Raw genomic sequence first — 20,295 nt, forward strand, 5'->3', positions numbered from 1 at the left:
AGTGGGTTCTCATAAAACCAGTAGATCACATTGGCATGGTTAGATTCAAGAGAAAAGAACAAAAAATCCATGAAAATCGTGTTTCACACATTAGTTCTCATATTCTAGCGACTCATATATATATATATATATAGTAGGGCACATGTGCTTGAACATTAGGTGCTTGCGATACTTAATTGATGGGTTTTTCAATTTTTTTTTTGTTTTTTTTTAATTCTTACTATATAGATCATGTGATCTATGTACTTGATTTTATAGGGATCAACTATTGAAGTGTTCGATTTTGACACATGGGTGAGTTTTTATAAGGTTAAAAAAAACAACGGTCCAAAATCTTTATAAAATTTTGAGGCTCCATATATCATTTTTTTCATAAAAAGCATATGATCCAGGTGTGGATTCCACTTAAATCAACCATGCCCAACACATTTATGGGTTCAAAACTGCGAAAAAACACTGAAAGAGAAGGAAAACCCATCAAGCACATATCGCAAGCACCTATGCTCTACTCTCTCTCTCTCTCTCTCTCTATATATATATATATATATATATATATATATATAGGTAAATAAAAGACGTTTACCAACCAAATATGTTTATTGATATGAACCAAAATTTGTATAGGTTTTTTTTTTTTTAGTTTTTTTGGAAAATTTCACCTCAAGGATGTGATCTAGATGCTTGATTTTATAGAAATAGACTCTTGGATAATCCAATTACGATGCATAAGAAGGATCTTTTAAGAGTTTAAAATCAACCACTTAAAATTTTCATAAATACTTAAGAATGAAAAATTGCATTTCTTGATCTGATTATGATGATTCAACCGTCGATTCCTAGCAAATGAACCACAGTGAATACTTCTGTAGAGCTAGATTTGCAAAAAAACTATGAAAATATTGATTCATACCAGCAAACATATTTGGTTGGTAAACATATTCTAGTTTCTTTTCTCTCTCTTTCCCTCTCTATATATGAATAGCCCGAATCATCAAACATGCAAAGTGTTTGATGATGGTCAGACAATTTTCTGCCATTGATCGCGCGTGATAAGCGATAAAAAACCTTTTTTTTGTAAAAGAGTTTTTTAGTGGTGGTCGCGACCACTGCTGAAGCCCTGGGTTTCGTCCAATGCTTTAGCAACGGTTGCAATCGTCGCTAAAGCACAAAATCACAAAATTGCCAAAAAAATACAATGGACACACTGGGTGCATCAGACTCGTGTTCGAGGATACAAGCTACTATATATATATATATCGTCCAAGGATCATAGTGACAAATATCGCAAGATTTATGAAAATCTTGTGATAATATCACGAGAAATTGCTTAAAAGTTTAAAACAATAATTTCTCATAAGATTTTCAAAATATCACGAGATTTATGAAAAAACATAAATACCACGATTTAAAGACGATATTTACGTTTTAAATGACTATTTATCATAAAAAACCCATGTATTTTTATTTTTAAATATTTTTTATTAATATTTTCTTATAAAAATTATTTTTTATATTTATATTTTTATTGCCGAGATTTGTCAAAAAAAAAATGCAAAATTTATGATTTTTTTTAAATTTATTGCTAGTTTTTTGAAAAACGAGATTTTGCCAATAAAAGCGTTTGTCACTATGCCAAGGATACAAACTACTATATATATGGCCACTATAATATATTAATTGAAAATATGTGAACTAGAGTGTAGACTAAGCATTTTTGAAAACCTTTTTTTTGCAAATCCAACCCTACATTCAATATGGTCCATTTGCTAGGAATCAATTATTGGACCATGTATTTTTGATGAAAAATATAAATTTTGGGTGCTTTATGAAAATTTGGAGCTGTTCATTTTCAAGCCTTAAAAGATCCTTATTATGGATCATAAACGGATGATCCAATTGTCTGTTTCTATAAAACCAAGCATCTAAAAATCCATGAAAATCTTAGTTAAAGAAAAAAAATAAAAAAACTCATAAAAATCTCAATTTACACTCTAATTAATATATTCTAGTGGGTGTAATATATATATATATATATATATATATATATATATATATATATATATATATATATATATATATATAAAATGACAATATTGTATAACAAAAATGATGTATTTTTGAAAATGTCCCATAATTTACCAAATTCGTTGAATGGACAATTCTAGAAGTTCTCAATTTTTTCTTGGTGCAATTTTTTGATTTCTGCACTTCATGATGCTAAAATATTACAACCATGAAACTCGTCAAAAAAATAATATCGAAGGTTGCAATATTACAAAAAAGATTGCAAAATTTCAAAAATTTGCAAAACTTGTGCCAAGTTTCGTGCTATCTCTGACAAAAATCATAAATTTGTGGAAGTTTGATAATTACAAAATTGCGAACAAGTATCACAAAATATATTGCACAATTTTGAAAAAATTGTGAAAGTCCGATATTGCAAAATTTCTTTATTGAATTGCACCAATATTACGAAATTATATATATATTTTTGCAAAATTCCATGTCATATAAATAACACTTCGTCTCTCAACCCTTTTTTTTCACTATTTTTGCAACACCTAGTGTTCTTGTGGTACCCAACCGGTAGTCCTCAATCCTTCTAGCGATCTTACGACAATATTCCAACGACATTTTGACAACATTCATATAAAAATTCTGGCGGGCAGTGACTGTGCAAAAATACGCCATCGTTGGTGGTTTATCGGCATCAGTGCTTTCGGTAGCATAAATTCTCAAATTTTGGCCCTATGGTGAGTTTTCTGGCGAATCTCCTATAAATATTTTGGTATAACCGTCGACAACGACTACATTGGCATCCCTCAACCGAGTTTTTTTTCGGTAAAGTTACCAACAACTAGTTCTTTCGGTGAAATAGTTTTTCACTATTTTTTTTTTAAAACATATTTTTTTTACTTATTATCGTCTTTTATTACTAGATGGCACCAAAGTTTGTTGCATGTATATTATCAAGTTGTTATCAGAAAGGCCAACCAAGTTGTTTTTTGGTTTTTGCATGTATAGGTGTTATCAATTTTTGCATGTATATTATTCAATTTACTGTTGTTAGCATAAGAATTAAGTTTTATTATGAGATGACACCAAAGAAGAGAAAAAATACACAAGTTATACTTGCCAGCACAAAAAAGAAAAAATAACAATGAGCAGAATCAGCCTAACAAGCAAAATGAGCTTGAAGGACCTGTAGTATTTGATGATTACGTGGTGTTTCATAAGACATATCTTGACATGTACAATAGGGTTGCCATTCCGATAAAAAAGGATCCTACTCCAACACAAAAAATAGGCTATTAGATTGGTGCAAGAGTGCACTAGATGCAGGCGTGGCGTATTGCCATGATATTCATATTGGGAGTTTGCTAAGTATGATAATGGGTTGTTATGTATAATCCATGGAGTGTTTACCCATGTGCGTTTGGGTTATGAGTGTTGATCCAATGTAACGAGAGAGGTGGTACCATGTTATGACACAATGTGTGTGTGTGATGACATTCGTACTCCTATATCATGCATCCCAGATCACATATATCGTACTTGGAATTCTAACATTATGACTAGTGTGATGACTCATCTTCTGCTTAGTTGAGGATAATCATGATTGAAACATAAAATCGGTTTTGGATGATGAAACATGCTCAAAGGTTTTTTAGTATGATGCAAAATAGAAACCCTTAAAGAACATCAACTATTTGCTAAGTTTTAAAAATATGAGTTTTGGCTTGAGAAAGTCATGTTCTTGAACCATGTGATCTCGAAGGATGGAGTATTTGTAGACCCTTTGAAGGTGAAAGCTGCGTTGAATTGAGAACAACCAAATAACATTGAAGAGATTAGGAGTTTTCTCAGTTTTACAAGTTATTATCGATAGTTTATACAAGACTTTTCACCAATTGCATTGCCGATGACTAAGCTTCTAATATACTAGGCTAGGCTCAATATAGTCGGCTAGGCTTTGACAGAGTATTACGAGTTCCAAATCCAAAAATAGGAGGACTCATTGTTTATAGTTTTCTTGGCAGATCCTAATACGTTTCCTGCGTACAAGGGATCCATCTAGATAAACAATTGCTAGGGTTTGTTTCGAATGGACGATTGAGATTTGGATATAGTTTGTTGTCTTGGATGACTCTTTTCTTTAAGAAAAAGAGATTTTGAGAGAGGGTGGCTTTCCAAATACGAATTTGGAAGGTTAAGGAGGAAAATCTCGCACCAAAGGTACATAAAAAAAAGGTGGCTGACGACAAGTAGATATTGGGCAATGCTGATGATAACTTGTTCTGACGACAAGTGGCACTAACGAAAACTTAGTTGTTGTTAGAGGCAGTTGCTAAAGACAACTGACGACATAAATTAGATACGACAACAATCAGTGGGGTCTTGATGAAAACTTATAGTGTTGTTAGGGGAGGATGGCATCATCTTTTCAAAAATAAAAGGTCCTCTGACGACAACTCAAATTTGGCTAATGACAACCTAACTTATCGTTTGAGAAAGAGAAGTTGTTTCAGCCATAAATTTTGATTCTAATATCAGATTAAGGTCATTTTTGGTTCGTTGGAAAGCTTGAAATCTCCTTTTTAACTTTTATTAGGTCAAATCTAAAAGGGATAACTTTTGAGACAAACAAAATTGATTGAAGGTATCTTGCTTTGAAAAAAATAGAATTTTGAACGAAAATATCTTAGTCAAAAATTAGGTGTCTACATATGCCCCTCTTTGTTGTTGAGAATGCGAATCTCGATCCATAATAAAGATATAGACACACCAACATTTGAAAAGAGCGAAAGATTGTCCTTGACAGTATTTTAAACAATAGATTATTGACAAAAAAACATAAACTTGACAGTTGACGTTGGCTAAAGACGCGTACATAGCTCAATACGAGGGTCTCTCTACGATGCCAGACATATGTAGGCGGAGATGTCTGGCCAAACATAGACTGCAAAAAGAGTTTTTCCTTGAACTCGGTGTTGTGAGCAGAAAGTCTCATTTAAGCACAATCAGACAAAGATGAAACAAGTGTCTTGTCGCTAGAAATCACACGAAAGATGACTGACAACTGTCGAAGACAAAGACTTCTTCTTGAAAGGAGAAAGACAGAGATAAGATTTTTAGGGCAAAAGCATCGAAAAGGCTAAGACATTATTGACTTTTGATGGGATGAAATGAAATGAAGTGAAGTGGAATGGAATGAAATGCAGCTGATTTTAAAAAATGCACCTTTGGAAAAAGGACTGGGTTTGGGATGGTTTGTGCGCTTATCAAAAGGGGCTCTCAGATTGCTCTATTATTCTGTGGGACAACCTAAGGATCTAATGTTCATCTATCTACATGGTGATTATAATATCAGATGCTGTAGGCATATCTTAAGGGTTTGACTGAGATTCCTACAAGAAACATGTTAGAAAATGTAATATACATGAGATGCATACAAAAGGTGCATGAAATGCATGAGGATTAGGGGTGACAATCGGGTCGGGTTGGCGGGTTGGCGTGTCAGCATACCTCAACCCGAACCCGACCCGTTTATTAAACGGGTCGGCTGTGGCAAACACGAACCCGACCCGTTTAATAAACGGGTAACCCGACACGACCCGCCAACCCATTTAATAAATGGGTTGGGTCGGGTAAACGGGTTTTCAGGTTCGCGGGTCAAGTTGGCGGGTCGGGTTGGCGGGTTGACGGATCGGGTTGGCAGGTAGGTAGGTTGGCGGGTCGGGTTGGCGGGTTGACCCACCCGCCTAACCCGTTTATTAAACGGGTCAGCCGGGTTGGCGGGTTGGCATCCCCCAACCCGAACCCGACCTGTTTAATATACGGGTTACACGGGTCAACCCGTTTATTAAACGGGTTGGCTTAAGCCCAACCCGAACCCGCCTAAGAGGCGGGTAGGGTTGGCGGGTCGTGTCAGAAATTGCCACCCCTAATGAGGATGATCACTGAGAAAACGTGTCAGGGAGAGGAAGCTTGGCATGCCGGGTGACCTCTAACGACTAGTTGAGATCTCGTTAAGAGGTTCCAATAACGACAACTCATACTGGTGATGATCTGCGGCAATACTTGTAATTTTACCTTTTTCTTATGACAACTGGAGGTATTGTTAAAGTTCTTGCCTTTTCACTCTAACGACAAGTGAGATTGTTAGGTTCTTCTTTGGAAACTTGCCTTGTGGAATGACGACAACTCGTAAACTTGCCGCTCTCTTTGACGACACTTGGCCTTCCACTGACGATAATTGAGTTGCTGTTAGCGCTTTTAGGCTCATTTTTAAAGTTTGGGAGCTCTCTTCCTGTGTCAGGCCAACATTGAGTTTTTCCAATCCTTTCTTTCTTGAGATTTTCTTTTCCTTTCGAGTCATGGTGATGATTAAGAAGGAAAACATTTTCCCTCCCTTGGATGTTCTGGGGTTGACTCACGAATACTATCACACGGAGGAAGAGAATATGGAAAAGATTCATTTTTCGTTATTTTTTTTCTGTTCTTCCTTCTTAACTTTGCCTTTTCTTTTCAAGTGGGACAATGTTTTTTTTACTCCTTGGTTTCTCTTTTTTTTTTTTTTGCATGCTTGAATGAACATAAGGGGTATGAATGATGGGATGGAAGCACGTGAATTCTGAGCACAGGGATATGCGGGGGAATGACGTATTTTCTCGCATAGCGTGAATGCTCGTTCTTCCACAGGAGCATAGCCTCACACTGGGGGACGCAAACATACACTTTTGAAAAACTATCTTGCCAAACTCGCGGTTGCCTTGGTCCAAAATGTCTCTATATGATAAGATTTCGAATTCCACTGTTTCTACCCTCTTTTCTACTTTTCCAAAATTATCTAGATATCGAAGAAATGGCTTGGATTTTACCATTGCATTTTCTTCTCAATCCATCATCTAATGAAAACCCTTCTTTTTAGCTTGAGTAACATTTTTCAATCAAACACCACTCATGCATTAACCTCCGGAAGCGTAGATGCTCTTGGTGTGGCGCCTTTGTAGCATGGGGAAGCAAAGGTATTGCTTTGAGTGCTTCATGTATGCACGTTGTGTTTAGTATCCGCATTTTGGCAAACCTCAAGATCAAGTATTCTGACCTCCACTGGATATTGCATCTTTTCTGACTCCACACATGAGTTTCTTTCTCTTCAAGAGATTCTTGCACACTGTTGTTTGGCAATTCTTTCATTATTTTGTTTTTTAAATCTTGAGACCTATGTGGATAAATCTCGTACTCCATGTGTATTTTCTAGGTTATCCTTGTGGAAATTTCATAGCCATGATGTTCTTAATCGCACCTCCCACACACTTCTGTCTTTCACATTGTGGTTGTCACAGTTGTCTTCTGCTCGTCAGACAAGAATCATTGATGGGTTATAAATCGGTACAAATTGATAAATTAAATATTTTAGTGCTAGCGTTACCATCTAAAGTGGGGAGTCACCAGAATATGAGAACTAAAAATATGGGCATTTTCAACACTTTTTTTTTGCAAATCCAACCATGTGGATGAATTTGGCATGGTGAATTTGCTAGGAATCAACCATTGGATCGTGAATTTTCGATGAAAAAATGTGATTTTTGAATGCTTGAATATTTATAAAGATTAAGAGCCATTGATTTTAACGCCTTAAAAAAAATCTTGTTTCTGCATCAAAATCAGATGATTCAAGAGCGGGTTCTTATAAAACCAAGCATATAGATCACATCGGTACGGTTAGATTCAAGAGAAAAGAACAAAAAATCCATGAAAATCATGGTTCACACATTAGTTCTCATATTCAAGTGACTCCTAAAGTGGGTACTCCTGAAACAGTCAAGTTTCTTGCTCAAATTTCAACCATTGGACGAGTGTCGCTGTATGCTACTGGTTTCATCTTAAAGCGCTTAGGGGGAAAACAGATTTTGTTAGTTGGATTTTGAATATTTTACTAAAATCTATGGTTTTCTTAGGAGTTACTAAATCAGACATTTGGTTCTAAGCTCATGGATAATGAACGAAGCAAAGAATCCATGAAAAACCGTGCTTTTCACAATAGTGGCTTTAATTTTCTTGTTCAATGCCTTGATTGTCACTTCTTTTATAATAGCAGGCACTCCCAGCCTTAAGCGTTTTTTTGACAGATCCATGTTTTATGATCAACAGCTTTATACTAAAGATGCATCAAAAGGTTGGCGACAAGCTGGAACAGATGCGAGTGGGCAACTGACTTTGAAAGAACCTTCAGCAAATACAGTGTTGGATTTTATTTTGTCCGAGAAGTATACAGAAATTGTGGATCTTGATGATTATCTGGACGATATCAGCAAGCACAAGCCATGTTACCTTCTACAGTTATGTAATCAGATTGTTACAGTGTTTCTAATATTTTTACATTATACTTTTGGTTGTCTACCGTTTCGCAGGGACTGGCTGAACCCTGACCTCTTCAAGTAGAAATGTGGCATCCCATTTGACATGATTGCAGTTTTTACTGTTACAGCTATCCTATTCACCATGGTGTAATGAATTGGTTAGATTTGTATGCTACAATGAAAATTGAACAGAATTTTGGTCAAATTATGTTTTTGATTTGCATAGAACATGTTCAATTGCTGTTTTTTGCTGATGCAGAAATGTTAACCATCTTTTGAAAAAGGAAACAAAAGAACTTGCATGATTGCTCACAGCTGATAAACAGCCCAATTCAATCACTAAAGGAAGATAGAGATGGAAATAAATTTATAAAGCTAAAACGCTTAGCAACTGTAATAAACTTGTAGCAAAATGGAGGAAATTATAAAGATATTATTCTCCTTGGACATTTCAAATGTGGATAGCTTAGAAATGTTAGTGATCAGATTTACCGCAATGCTGACCTATTAAGCATGGATATGGACATTCTAGCTCCTTGCTAGAGATCATAAGTGGAAGAAATTTCAAGATTGTATTCCCCGAAAGATATGTTCTAGACAGCTAAACAAGAAATACAGGACAGACTCATGAAAAGAAAATTGGCAGCTCCAGATTTACAATGAAGAAAGATAAACTGTTCTAGTTTCAAACAGATAAGGAAAGCCTATTGTCCATATCTCATTCAGCAATGATAGTCTCGTTTACTGTTTCTGGGGATGCTGGGGGCATCAACCTCTCATGTTTGTTGCCTTTGGGTATGATTAAACCATAGCCACCATCTTTTCTTTTGTAAACAATATTTACAACTCCTGAACCAAATCAAGCATTATTAGTATCAACAATATATTTCCTTCATTTCCATGTAAAAGTTCATAAAAACATTCCATACCACTGTCCTCATTGCAGAATGCATAAAAGTCATGGTTTACATTCTCCAACTGCTGCACAGCTTCATCAACGGTCAATGGCGGCATGTCAAAGTATTTGGTCCTTACAACCTGCAGCAGTGACTAATTGTAGTTAGAAGTATAGCACACAGATTTGTATGAGGTTGTACTGATGGTTTCCTTTTAATACATAAGCGCATTAAGAGCACAATATTGGTGACAATGGACAACTAATTGGACAAATCTTAGTATTTTCTCTACAACGATCCTATGAGAAGTCCTATAATTTACTAGATATAGTGTCCGCCAAATCTTGTTAAAAAGATTTGTCAACCATTCTAAACCATTCTCACCCAAGCATTTCCAAGCCTCGATAGGTATACCATCTGGTCCAACTGACTTTCTTGATTTTATTTTCTTTAAAGCCTCTGCAATTTCTTTCTTTTGAATCTTGCGCATGAAGTCATGAGAAGGAATGGAGAAGTCTCCAAGATCCTGAGCATGACTTCCATGGTTGACAAATCCCATCACTTTGCTAGAACTTCTTAACGAGATCATCAAAATCAACAAATAATTCATACATTATCTACACATATCCAAAGATCTAAATTTTTAGAACACAAATCGCACCATGAATGCACAAGGATAAATGATCCAAGGCACATGATACATATGCAATAGAAGCATACTTTCTCTCAAAAACAATATAAGCATACAAACAAAGAATTTACGTGAAAAGCTTATTAGGGCAGCCCCACAGGAGCAGACAATCAACGTTGGGGAAATGGAACTGCATAAAGCCTAAAGGTCCAAGCCCCTGTAGAACCATGGTCTTTCCAACTACACACTGCAAAAGGGAAGAAGCGCTAACCAAATATTTGGTAGGAACTAGTGAATATGAAGACCTCTAATGGTGTTACAGCACTAGCATAAAAATGTCCGAGGAGAAGGCATCATTGACCACACCAGCAGGAGGTAACAGATTACAGGCACAAAACACAGCACATTCATGGTACTAAGAGAATATGCGAAATCCTTAACCTCACAATGACATCAGAACAAAGACGTGCAAGAAGGTTGGACAAAAGAGAACCGGCATTTGCTTCCAAGAGAAATAAGTTTAATTGGGTCGCTAGACATGGCACTGATACCACATCTTTTGTAAACAAAGTACAAGTTACACTTCTTTTACCAATCTATCTAAAGACACATAGCTACCATGGCCGTCAGAGTTGGAGACTTTCTTCTCATATACTTTTGCATAAGGAGCATTAATAATCCTTCAGTTTGCGTCTTCAAATCAATGGACAATGCATCGGGTGCACTGCATTTTAGTCCTGGTTCTTCAATGAATTAGGTTAATTATGATTGTTCTATAAAGTACCATGATGCGAAACTACATAACATGGATACGTTGGTAAAGTATGAAAAAGAATGATTCATGAAGTCCAAAATGCTACTGATATAAAAGGGCTGTATGCTGTTGAAAAGGCCGAGGAGCCGTTTTGTTACCTAATTATACAGTCACAAACATGTAAACCTGCCACTATGTATCAGGTGCTACATGTAGATCTTGTTGAAATAAGGAATGACATAGCTTGATCAGAATCTGAACAAAGCACAGGTAGACATGCAAACTTCAGTCGCTTTCCACCATTTACTCCTCAACAACAATGCACCAAACTCAGATGCTTAAAACTCTAGCAACTGGATTTTATAAGCCATCTATTGGCAATTTGGCATCAACTCAAGATGATAGATCACAAGAACTGTGTAATAACCTTGCAGTCCAGACAGGTCTATATGCACAACTTTGAGATTTCATTACAGAATCTTCTAAAATCCAACATTTTCTTGAAGATCTTTGAAACTCTTATAAGCCACACAGACTTTTCACCCAAAGTTATGATTTTCACAGGTCAACTTAGTCCAAGCATCTAGGCATATTCATTGATCCTATGTAGGTATAGCCAAGCGACAGCTTATGGAAGGGTAACAGCACCAGTGGAAGTCTTTACCATCATAATCATCATCTTGACAAATCCATCTTTGATGTCAAATTTCATTACTGGATCCTATGATACTGCTCACTAACAAAGATATGTATGACTATATGTTGGGTTATCTGGATTACCTAAATTCAGAAGGCTGTTTCAACAATTATGAGATGCATAGAAGGGATTCTGTGGAATGACCTAAATGTTCTTGGGTCCTATCTTAAGTGGACTATTTATCATATCAGCAAGTTGTTACCACTACCACTAATTACATTATAAAACTTTCTGTTTAGCCTACACTATGTAGATAATTACATGAACATATTAGTCATAGTGGAAACAAGCCTGCTATTTTTCCACAAGCATCACTAGATCAGATAGAGCAAACTTTAACCTATAACTGTAATGGAAACTGGATCACAACGAATGAAGGATTAGATTATTTCAACATAATAAAAAATCAGTTTTTTCACTTTATGAAGAAAAAGAAAGAAAATCATTATTTATGAAAAACCAATTATTTTCCCTTTTATCTGAGGTTAGGGGATAGGGTCCCCTGGCTTTGGAGGACACCCCAAATAAATAAGTTCCAACTCAGTTAAACCAATTTTAGATCAAAATACATCATTCGATATTGGTATGATCAACAGCATTCCACTGCATGTGATCATCGTTTTCTTGTGCAATTAGAAAGAATCCCCAAAGTTGTCCATGAGCAATTCACTTTATATTTTTTCGTTCAACTTTTTTGGCCTAAAGTCTCACAACCAAAAGGACAGACAGAAACAGGAATGAAAACAGTAACTTTAACTGGACATTATTTTAAGCTCTCAAAACTACAAACATGCAATTTCACTAACATAAAAGAATGATCCATTTTTCTAAAGGAATTAAAATAACTAATGCATAAAGAAAGACAATTTGCTAAAACTAAGATCAACACATAAACCTTATCAATTAAATCCTCAGGCTCCTCATCGGCAGCAATGGGTTCCAAATCATCATCGACGAAATCGGGCTCCGGCTCCCGAACCTTGAGCCGATTGAACCCTTTCATGTGTCGCCCATGATCAGAATCCATCTCCTTGATCTTCCTCAGCTTCCTCTGTATAATTGCAGAAACCAAGTCTATGCTTCCATACAATGATTCTGCGTCTTCTTCCGCTCGAACAACTCCATGCTTTTTAGTGAACAGAGTTACCTAAAATTCAACATAAGCCAAACATATAAGCCCAATCTCAGAGTTCAGAAAAATGATGAAATAAAATCTCGCAAATTTGCATAAACCCCCAAAAAAGCCATCAAGAAAACTCTTTGAGTAACCTCAACTTCATTAGTACGTCAAAATGGGGACAAAAGATCACCACAAAGTTTAAGTTAATACTTTCAACTTCATCAGTACCTCGCATCTTCGAACTTTGGCGCCTCTTCCTAATTCGCCTCCCCGAAGAGACAACCGGACGTCGACTTCTCTAACAAGATGGCTGTGCTTCTGAACGGCTTTTCCCATCTTCTCCTCTATGTATTCCTTCACTGCATCCGTCAACTGCGCACCAACAAGAAACAATAGACAAAGATATGAAAAAAGGAAACTTCAGAGTATTCAAACAGAAGAAGACAAGAAGAAGAAGAAGAAGAAGAAGAAGAAGAAGAAGAAGAAGAAAATGCAAGAGGGGAAGAAAGGGATGAGATGAAGCGAGTGAGGCAAATACATCTAAGTTCTTTCCTTGAATGATGAGACGAACGGTGGAGAGAGACCCATCCCAGGAAGCCATGCAGACGACCCTTCTTCCTCCTCTGAGTGGTGATTGTGGGCAGCCTAAGGAAAGAGAGAGCAATTTGACATGGGTTTTGGGGTGGGTTGAGGCCTTCCATGGGAGCATGGCAGACGATAGGGAGTTGGGGTTCAGATTGGTGGTTCTGCTGCTGATGAGAAACCTGATTGAAGGGGAGAAGCAGGAGGAGGAAGAGCAGCATTGGCTCGATGGTAATGCAGAAATCGCCATGGTAGCTCGCAGGTGTGAGTTTGATGAAGATGGGTGTTGAGATTATTGGAGAGAGAGATTATGGCTTCTATGGTGGTTTTAGAGGGGCTCTGTCCGGATGAGGCATCCATATCTGAATTGTCCCAGTGGCAGGTGACAGTGTTTTAGTGTGGCCCACAAGATGTAACGTCTCTGGTCAGGACCCGATTCGTACATGAACCACTTTTTTTATTATTTTATTTTATTTTTTCAGTCTATCTAAGTCTGTCAAGACATTCAGAACCTATACCAAATTCCTAGTGGCCATGCTTCAGCTTGCACATGAAGTGACGCCCATGAGATTTGAACCTATACCACCTGCCTAGTGGCCTAAGTCTCATCCCAATATGCTAAACCCCTTTGGTGCCCAAAATGTTGCCTTTTGTAAATATATATTTTGAAAAAACATCAGTGGCTAGAATATGATCAATTTAGGCCGAAAATCAACTGACATTTTAAGAGGGGCCAAATTGACCTCTGTATCATTTCGACAAAGGCCAGTTTGATATCTAAATCAGCCAACTGAAACCGAAACATTGGTCCTGCACACAAAGGGGCGCTCTCATGACAATGACATAAAATCTTGTCTCAATGTGAACAAACCTTTTTACTCAAACCAAGAAGATAAAACACAGTTTGGAATCTTTAATTAGATTCAATTGTGAGTCATGTGCAAACAAGCCTGATCTAATCAAGTTTTTTTTTTCTTTTTTTATAGGCGAGCTGAAGGATAAACCCAGTTGGATTTGAACCCAAGAACCCTCAGTTATGATAGTGCTACCTAACCATCCAGCTATTTCATCATAAATTTTGCATGTGACAATCCAAAGTGGATTGGAACTCAGTTAGCACTATAAAATGCTATCTATACAAAACCCAAGATGGGCTTATCAAATCCAGGTATATGATATCCAACCCAAGCCCACAAAATTGACATGCATAGATTGTCTAATCTCATGCAGTGACATGTGGGGTGAAAAAACGAGACGAGCAGCTAGCTAGCCATTCAGTTTGTCTTAATTCACCAAAAGCTCGCTTGAACTCATAAATTAAGCTCAAGCGAACCAAGCAACGAGACGCTTATGAAGGTTCACGAGCCAAGCAGAAACACAAGGTGCAGGGCTAGGCTCGGCTCCGTTGTTGTAAGCTCGTTGGAAATATAATATTCATATGTGATATACCATTTATGTCATGCACCATAGGATAAAATGATTGGGGGTGGCTCTTAGAAAGATGCTCTTGTTCTTGTCATACATAAAGGTTATTTATTTAAAGGGAGAGCTCAGGCTTGGCTTGACTGGCCCTTCATGAGCTTGAGCCCAGTTTCATCCTTCACAAACCGAACGTACTAACACCTATTAGTTGCTAATTTAAAGGGATAACATTAACTGCCCTTGTGGGTAAGGAACCCCTTAGTTGAAACTCATATGAGAAGGTTGTTCTGACCAAATATGACCACATGGATGTGTTCAGCATGATTAAAATAATAAGATTCGACCCTTGGATCATAGTTTTTTTAATGTTAAAATATGTTTTTTGAGGTTTAAAAATTTGGTATATTTTTTACCGTTGATTTTTCAACCCTTATAAAATTTGAAATATACATCAGGAAAACATGATCCAAAGGTGACTTTCTACTAAACTTAATATGTAGATCACATTTGAAAGGTCAGAAGTGCAAAAAAGCTGAAGAAAATAAAAATATTACAATTTCTCACTAAGGGGTTTCTGACCAACGAGGGTAGCAAACATTACCCCCAGTTTAAAGGGTTGATATTTGGTGCTATTAAAGGTAACAATTTATATGGAAATATTGAGCTGACAATCATAAGTTGAGGCTTTATCATCTCAATCCGATCACATAAATGTGTTCAATAAGGTTTATTTGCTAAGGATCAAAACTTGGATCATGTTATTTCAATTCAAAAATATGAATTTTTGAGTCATGAAAATTTAGTACATTGTAAACCGTTAATTTTTGAAGCCCTTAAAAAAATCTGCTTATGTGTCACAATCATATTCAAAATTCTTTTCCAATAAACAAACATTGTAGACCACATTCATAAGATTTAATTTACAAATAAATCTAAAAACTATAATTTTTAACTCAATAGTTTCATATAATTTGGTGTCTTCAATAACACCAAATATTAATCCTAATTTAAATAACATATATTAAAAAAAAAGTGTGACTATTGCACAATAGTTGCAAAAAAAACTTCTCATGAATTGGCAGACTTCTCCTTGACGCAGAGAATCGACCAGTTACTTTGGATGTTCTCCTTGATGCAGAGAACCGACCAATTTCCTTTGCGAGGTTCATTGACGGGATGGATCATTCTGCAAGAAAAAATGCAAACAAAAATCAGACTTAAGAAAATTGGGTTTTCACTTGTGCAATAAATGTTCCCTATGCCAAGTGAAGGTGACTGCCAACGAAAAAAAGAAAAGGCAACCAAATGAGTGTTGCCAATTGTATAAAGTAGAAAACAATTTGAATATTAATGAAAAATTGATAGCTTGAGGGAATACAGTTCAGCTTATCGTGGCAAGAACACACTGGATGTAACGTATTAAAGGATGCTAAAGGCGTTCACAGAAAGATATCCATCTTCTTTCGTTTATTCTAATCATTATTCCTTTGAACCAAAGAAAATGATTTTTCTCGTGATTATAATTTGTTGGAAGTGACAACTCGTCATCCGTTTTGGGCCTGTAACAATGTTCACAATGTAGTTTGTTGCTATACATTATTAAACTGTCTTTGGTCTAAAAAAAAATTTGTTGGAAGGTTCTTAAGATCTTCATGTGATTCAGTTTGTTATGGTACAATTTAATGACTGTTGGGCAACAAACTTCGGCTCATCTTCACAGTTGCATGAAGACCAGACCATGATCATGTTGGGGAACAGTGCCTCGCCCCAAAGTTTCCATTTCTGCCCTCAAGATGATCCGTCCATTCAAAACCAGTCCATTGAGCAAGACTCTGAATTAGCAGGAGGGTTGGTGAGGGAGGTACCCATGTATGATAACCCACATGATCCACAGCAGCAACGAACAAGGCACTACATAGACAACCCATTAGCTTCCAAGTCCCAACAAGTCCACCCCTTTCAGCCCTGTCTGCCAGAAAACTTATCTTGGGAAGCAACGCAAGACCAAGTTAGGCTGCCTAATTCCCCTCTCGGTTTCCTTGGACAACAATTTCAAGTGTTTGGGATCACTGAAGTCAACCAAACAAGGCCTAAACAGGACATCTTCTTGGAAGAAACGATCGGAAGGCAATCAACAAACGCGATTGACAGCGCGTTTCAGGACATGGAAATCATCAAGCAAGAGATGGGCAGAACAGACTCTATCTCAGACTGCAGTGATCAGATTGAAGATGATGATGACCCAAAGACAATGGAGAGGGGAGGCAGAAAGCATCAGTCCAAGAATTTGGTGGCTGAAAGGAAGAGAAGGAAGAAGCTCAATGATAGACTCTATACTCTGCGTTCAACTGTGCCCAAAATCACAAAGGTAAGTAATGGAAAAGTGAACGCTAGCTTCTATCGTTTAAATGGGTTCTTATGTTTTTTCAAGTGGCTCTTCTCTTTATATGGCATATAATATTGGGTCCTAGTTTCTTTCGTATGGTATGAAAACCAGCACTTTATTCATTTTTATTTCATGTTACTCTGGTCTAAGATAAAGGAAATTTTTAGTTTAAAAAGATCAAGATTTTCATGGTCACTTCTTTACACATGTAGATGGATAGGGCTTCAATACTGGGAGATGCAATAGAGTATGTAAAGGAATTGCAGAAGCAGGTGAAAGACCTCCAAGATGAGTTGGAGGGCACCCCAGATGGAGGACAAAAGAATTCTGTTCCACCAGAGAACCAAAATGGCGTTTACCAACCAGGGGAGTATGAGGAATCTTCAATAATGGCAGATCAGGGAACCAGGCTATCTTCCAGTACTAAAACCGCAGAGCATCCGAAACCAAACAATGACTGTGCTAGTACAGATGACAGAGTGCAGCAGATGGAAGTACTAGCCTTTTCTTTTCTGTCTGTTTTGCTTACTCAGTCTGTTCACATGGGGTCTTGGACATAACATTTTTTTAAGGAAAAATAATAAAATAACGATTTTTTCTGTCAAGAAAAACTTTTATTATGTGGAGGAAAGATTTTATTTTTCAGATTTTGATTTTTTTTTTCTTTTACATAGGTTCAGGTGGAGGTAGGTCAAGTTGGTGAACATGAGTTCAGACTCAAGGTATTTTGTGAGAATAGGGCAGGAGGATTTTCAAAGTTAATGCAAGCAATGGACTCCCTTGGGCTTGAAGTCGTCACTGTTAACATAATAACATTTAGAGGTCTTGTTTTGAATCTCTTCAAGGCGGAGGTGAGTGTATAATGTTAGAAAACCATTTCCTAAGATAAAACCTGATATGTATTTATGTGCATAAAATTTGTTACCTTGACTTACAGATGAGGGATAATGAAGTAATTCAGGCAGACCAGGTGAGGGATTCACTGCTGGAGCTTACTCAAAATCCTAATGGGTGGCCAGAGTTAGCATGAATCCATGGTGTGCTTAATCTTACAGTCAGTATGTGGTAATATTGTGTGCTATCCTTCTTTGAACCATCTTTATACAACTCGGGTGATGTGCAAATCAGCTACTAGTGTTGACAGAAATGATTATGTTCAATAACTTAAGTCCATAGCAACCGTGTTTGCAAAGAAATAGTTTTTTTCACTGTCATGGTTGATGAATAATGAATCGAGAACCTCTTTGATGTATGCATGTGCTTATCATTGCCACTACCCACTCGTGTCGTATTATATGCTAGAAAATTCAAAGTTGCGGGCATTATTACTCAAATAAGACCTTGTTTATTTGATTATAGATACGGCTATTTAATAATATTGTGTATGTATAAAATTTATTACATGCAAAATAAACCAATCAATACATGATATTGAGCAAAAACTAAGAAACAGATGCATTTATGTGTCACAATATTAATCAAATAGTTGCGAAAGCTTATGGCTGCCGATAAAATTCAATTAATACATTTGAACTGTGGCGTTAGAATGTAAATTTTAGAGCAAATCTGACACTCTCCCTGGTAATTTATTGCTAATACTGTGGAATTTTTTTACCATAACATGATGCATCGGCTGCAAAAAGTTCAATAGGTTTGAAGGTTTACCTATTTGGAATGCTTGGTATTGTTTAGACTAGAATAGTTCTTTTAAGGCTTGTTTGGTGGCTTGTGCAAGATTGGATGAAACTAATGAATAAAAACAGACAGAACACATGTTTTCTCTGTTTTGTAACAACTGATCCAACATTTGGTGGCTTGTTCACGGAAGTTGTGTTCTTTATGTGGACAACTTGGACACATGGATAATGGGTCGGATAATTTTGTTTTGGATCATACAACTCAATCTGGCCAACCATACTAGTGTTTTAACATGTTTATTATGGATTTTAACTTTGGATATAGATCTCAGATTGGATCTAAAAACTTAAAAAATGTTTAAATTTTGAGTAATTTGAAAAAAATAAGAAATTCATATTTTTTATATATAAATGCTTTAATCAGTGTCATATTGGAACTAATTATGAAAGTTTATGAAAAGATTATGGATTTTAGCCTCAAATATGGAACTCAAACTGGATCCAAGTACGAAAAAAATGTTTAAATTTTAGAAAATTTGAGAAAAAATAAGAATTCATATTTGTTTGGTATTAAATATTTAATCGGTCATATTGGATCTAATTATGAAAGTTTATCAAAAAAATTTAGATTTTTGCCCCAAATATGGATCTCAAACTGGATCCAAGTACAAAAAAAATGTTTAAATTTTGGGTAATTTGAAAAAAAATAAGAATTCATATTTTTTTGATATATAAATATTTTAATTGGTGTCATATTCGATCTAATTATGAGAGTTTATCAAAAAATTATGGATTTTAGCCTCAAATATGGATCTCAAATTGGATCCAAGTACAAAAAATGTATAATTTTGGGTAAATTGAGAAAAAAACAAGAATTCATATTTTTTTGATATATAAATGCTTTAATCGTTGTTATATTATATATAATAATAATAATAAGAAGAAGAACGGAAGAGAGAGGGAGAGGAACGAAAAAGGAGAAGAAAGAAGAAAAGAGAAAGAGAGAGAGGGGATTGGGGCTAGACCCCCCTCCCTCTGCCCATTTTTTTTTGCACAATATCGTTCCCCTCGTCCCTATTCTCATCGTAACAGGGGGTGGAAAGGTGTTGAGGCCTTAATATGGATGCGACGAATGACATTCCGCGTGTCTGTCACATCCAATGGTTGTTAGCAACAACAGTCTTGGTGCTCGCGATGTCCCTATATGGGTGTTGTCCTGCATTTGAGATGCATCTTGTGCATGTCCAAGCACAAAAAACAATGTGTCCTGCAGTTGAATATAATGGAACACAAGAGTCATAAGCCAAGGGTGTGACTCTTGCATATGGAACATTTGCCACTCGGCTTATCCAAGTGACAAATTTTATGTGTTTCAAATGCATAAGGAACTAAAATTTTGTGACACTCAAAATCCTAGCATTCTTGTGCAATTTTCCATTAAGAATAATATACAAGCAGATAAGAGGATAAATTGGAGTATTCATGTGACATAGGTTGGGTACATTAGAGTGTGTTTGATAGCACATCCAAGATTGGACAAAACAACATAACATAATAAACTGCATGTTATGTCTATCCTGTAACAATTGTACTGCATCCCGTGTTTGTTTCAAATGGACAAAAAGTTGTGTTCTTTGTATCCAATGTTTGATTTTTATGTTGTGCAGACAACTTGGACATATATGGATAATGGGTCAAATAACTTCGTTTTGGATCATACAACTTGATCTGCTCAACCATATGAGTGTTTTAACATGTTTATTATGGCTTTTAGAAATATGGATTTAAAAACTAATAAATGTTT

At 36.2% G+C, this 20,295-nt stretch overlaps 2 protein-coding genes across 2 annotated transcripts; one reads left to right on the top strand and one right to left on the bottom strand.

The window, feature by feature from the left end:
* Positions 1-8,919: 8,919 nt before the first annotated feature.
* Positions 8,920-13,410, bottom strand: LOC149835932 (ribosome-binding factor PSRP1, chloroplastic-like). Its single transcript, XM_090008864.1, has 5 exons — positions 13,003-13,410; positions 12,693-12,836; positions 12,240-12,491; positions 9,296-9,404; positions 8,920-9,215 (listed from the first exon to the last, which is right to left on the bottom strand). Exons 1-5 carry the CDS (start codon positions 13,294-13,296, stop codon positions 9,085-9,087), a joined length of 930 nt encoding a protein of 309 aa, XP_089864990.1. The 5' UTR covers positions 13,297-13,410; the 3' UTR covers positions 8,920-9,084.
* Positions 13,411-16,111: 2,701 nt separating this feature from the next.
* Positions 16,112-17,983, top strand: LOC149835933 (transcription factor ABORTED MICROSPORES-like). Its single transcript, XM_090010721.1, has 4 exons — positions 16,112-16,836; positions 17,067-17,348; positions 17,529-17,705; positions 17,792-17,983. The coding sequence occupies exons 1-4, from the start codon at positions 16,138-16,140 to the stop codon at positions 17,882-17,884; spliced, it is 1,251 nt and encodes a 416-aa protein (XP_089866847.1). The 5' UTR covers positions 16,112-16,137; the 3' UTR covers positions 17,885-17,983.
* Positions 17,984-20,295: the final 2,312 nt, after the last annotated feature.

The sequence above is a fragment of the Nuphar pumila genome, chromosome 6, assembly GCF_984573655.1.
Source record: "Nuphar pumila chromosome 6, dmNupPumi1.hap1.1, whole genome shotgun sequence".
NCBI lineage: Eukaryota > Viridiplantae > Streptophyta > Magnoliopsida > Nymphaeales > Nymphaeaceae > Nuphar > Nuphar pumila.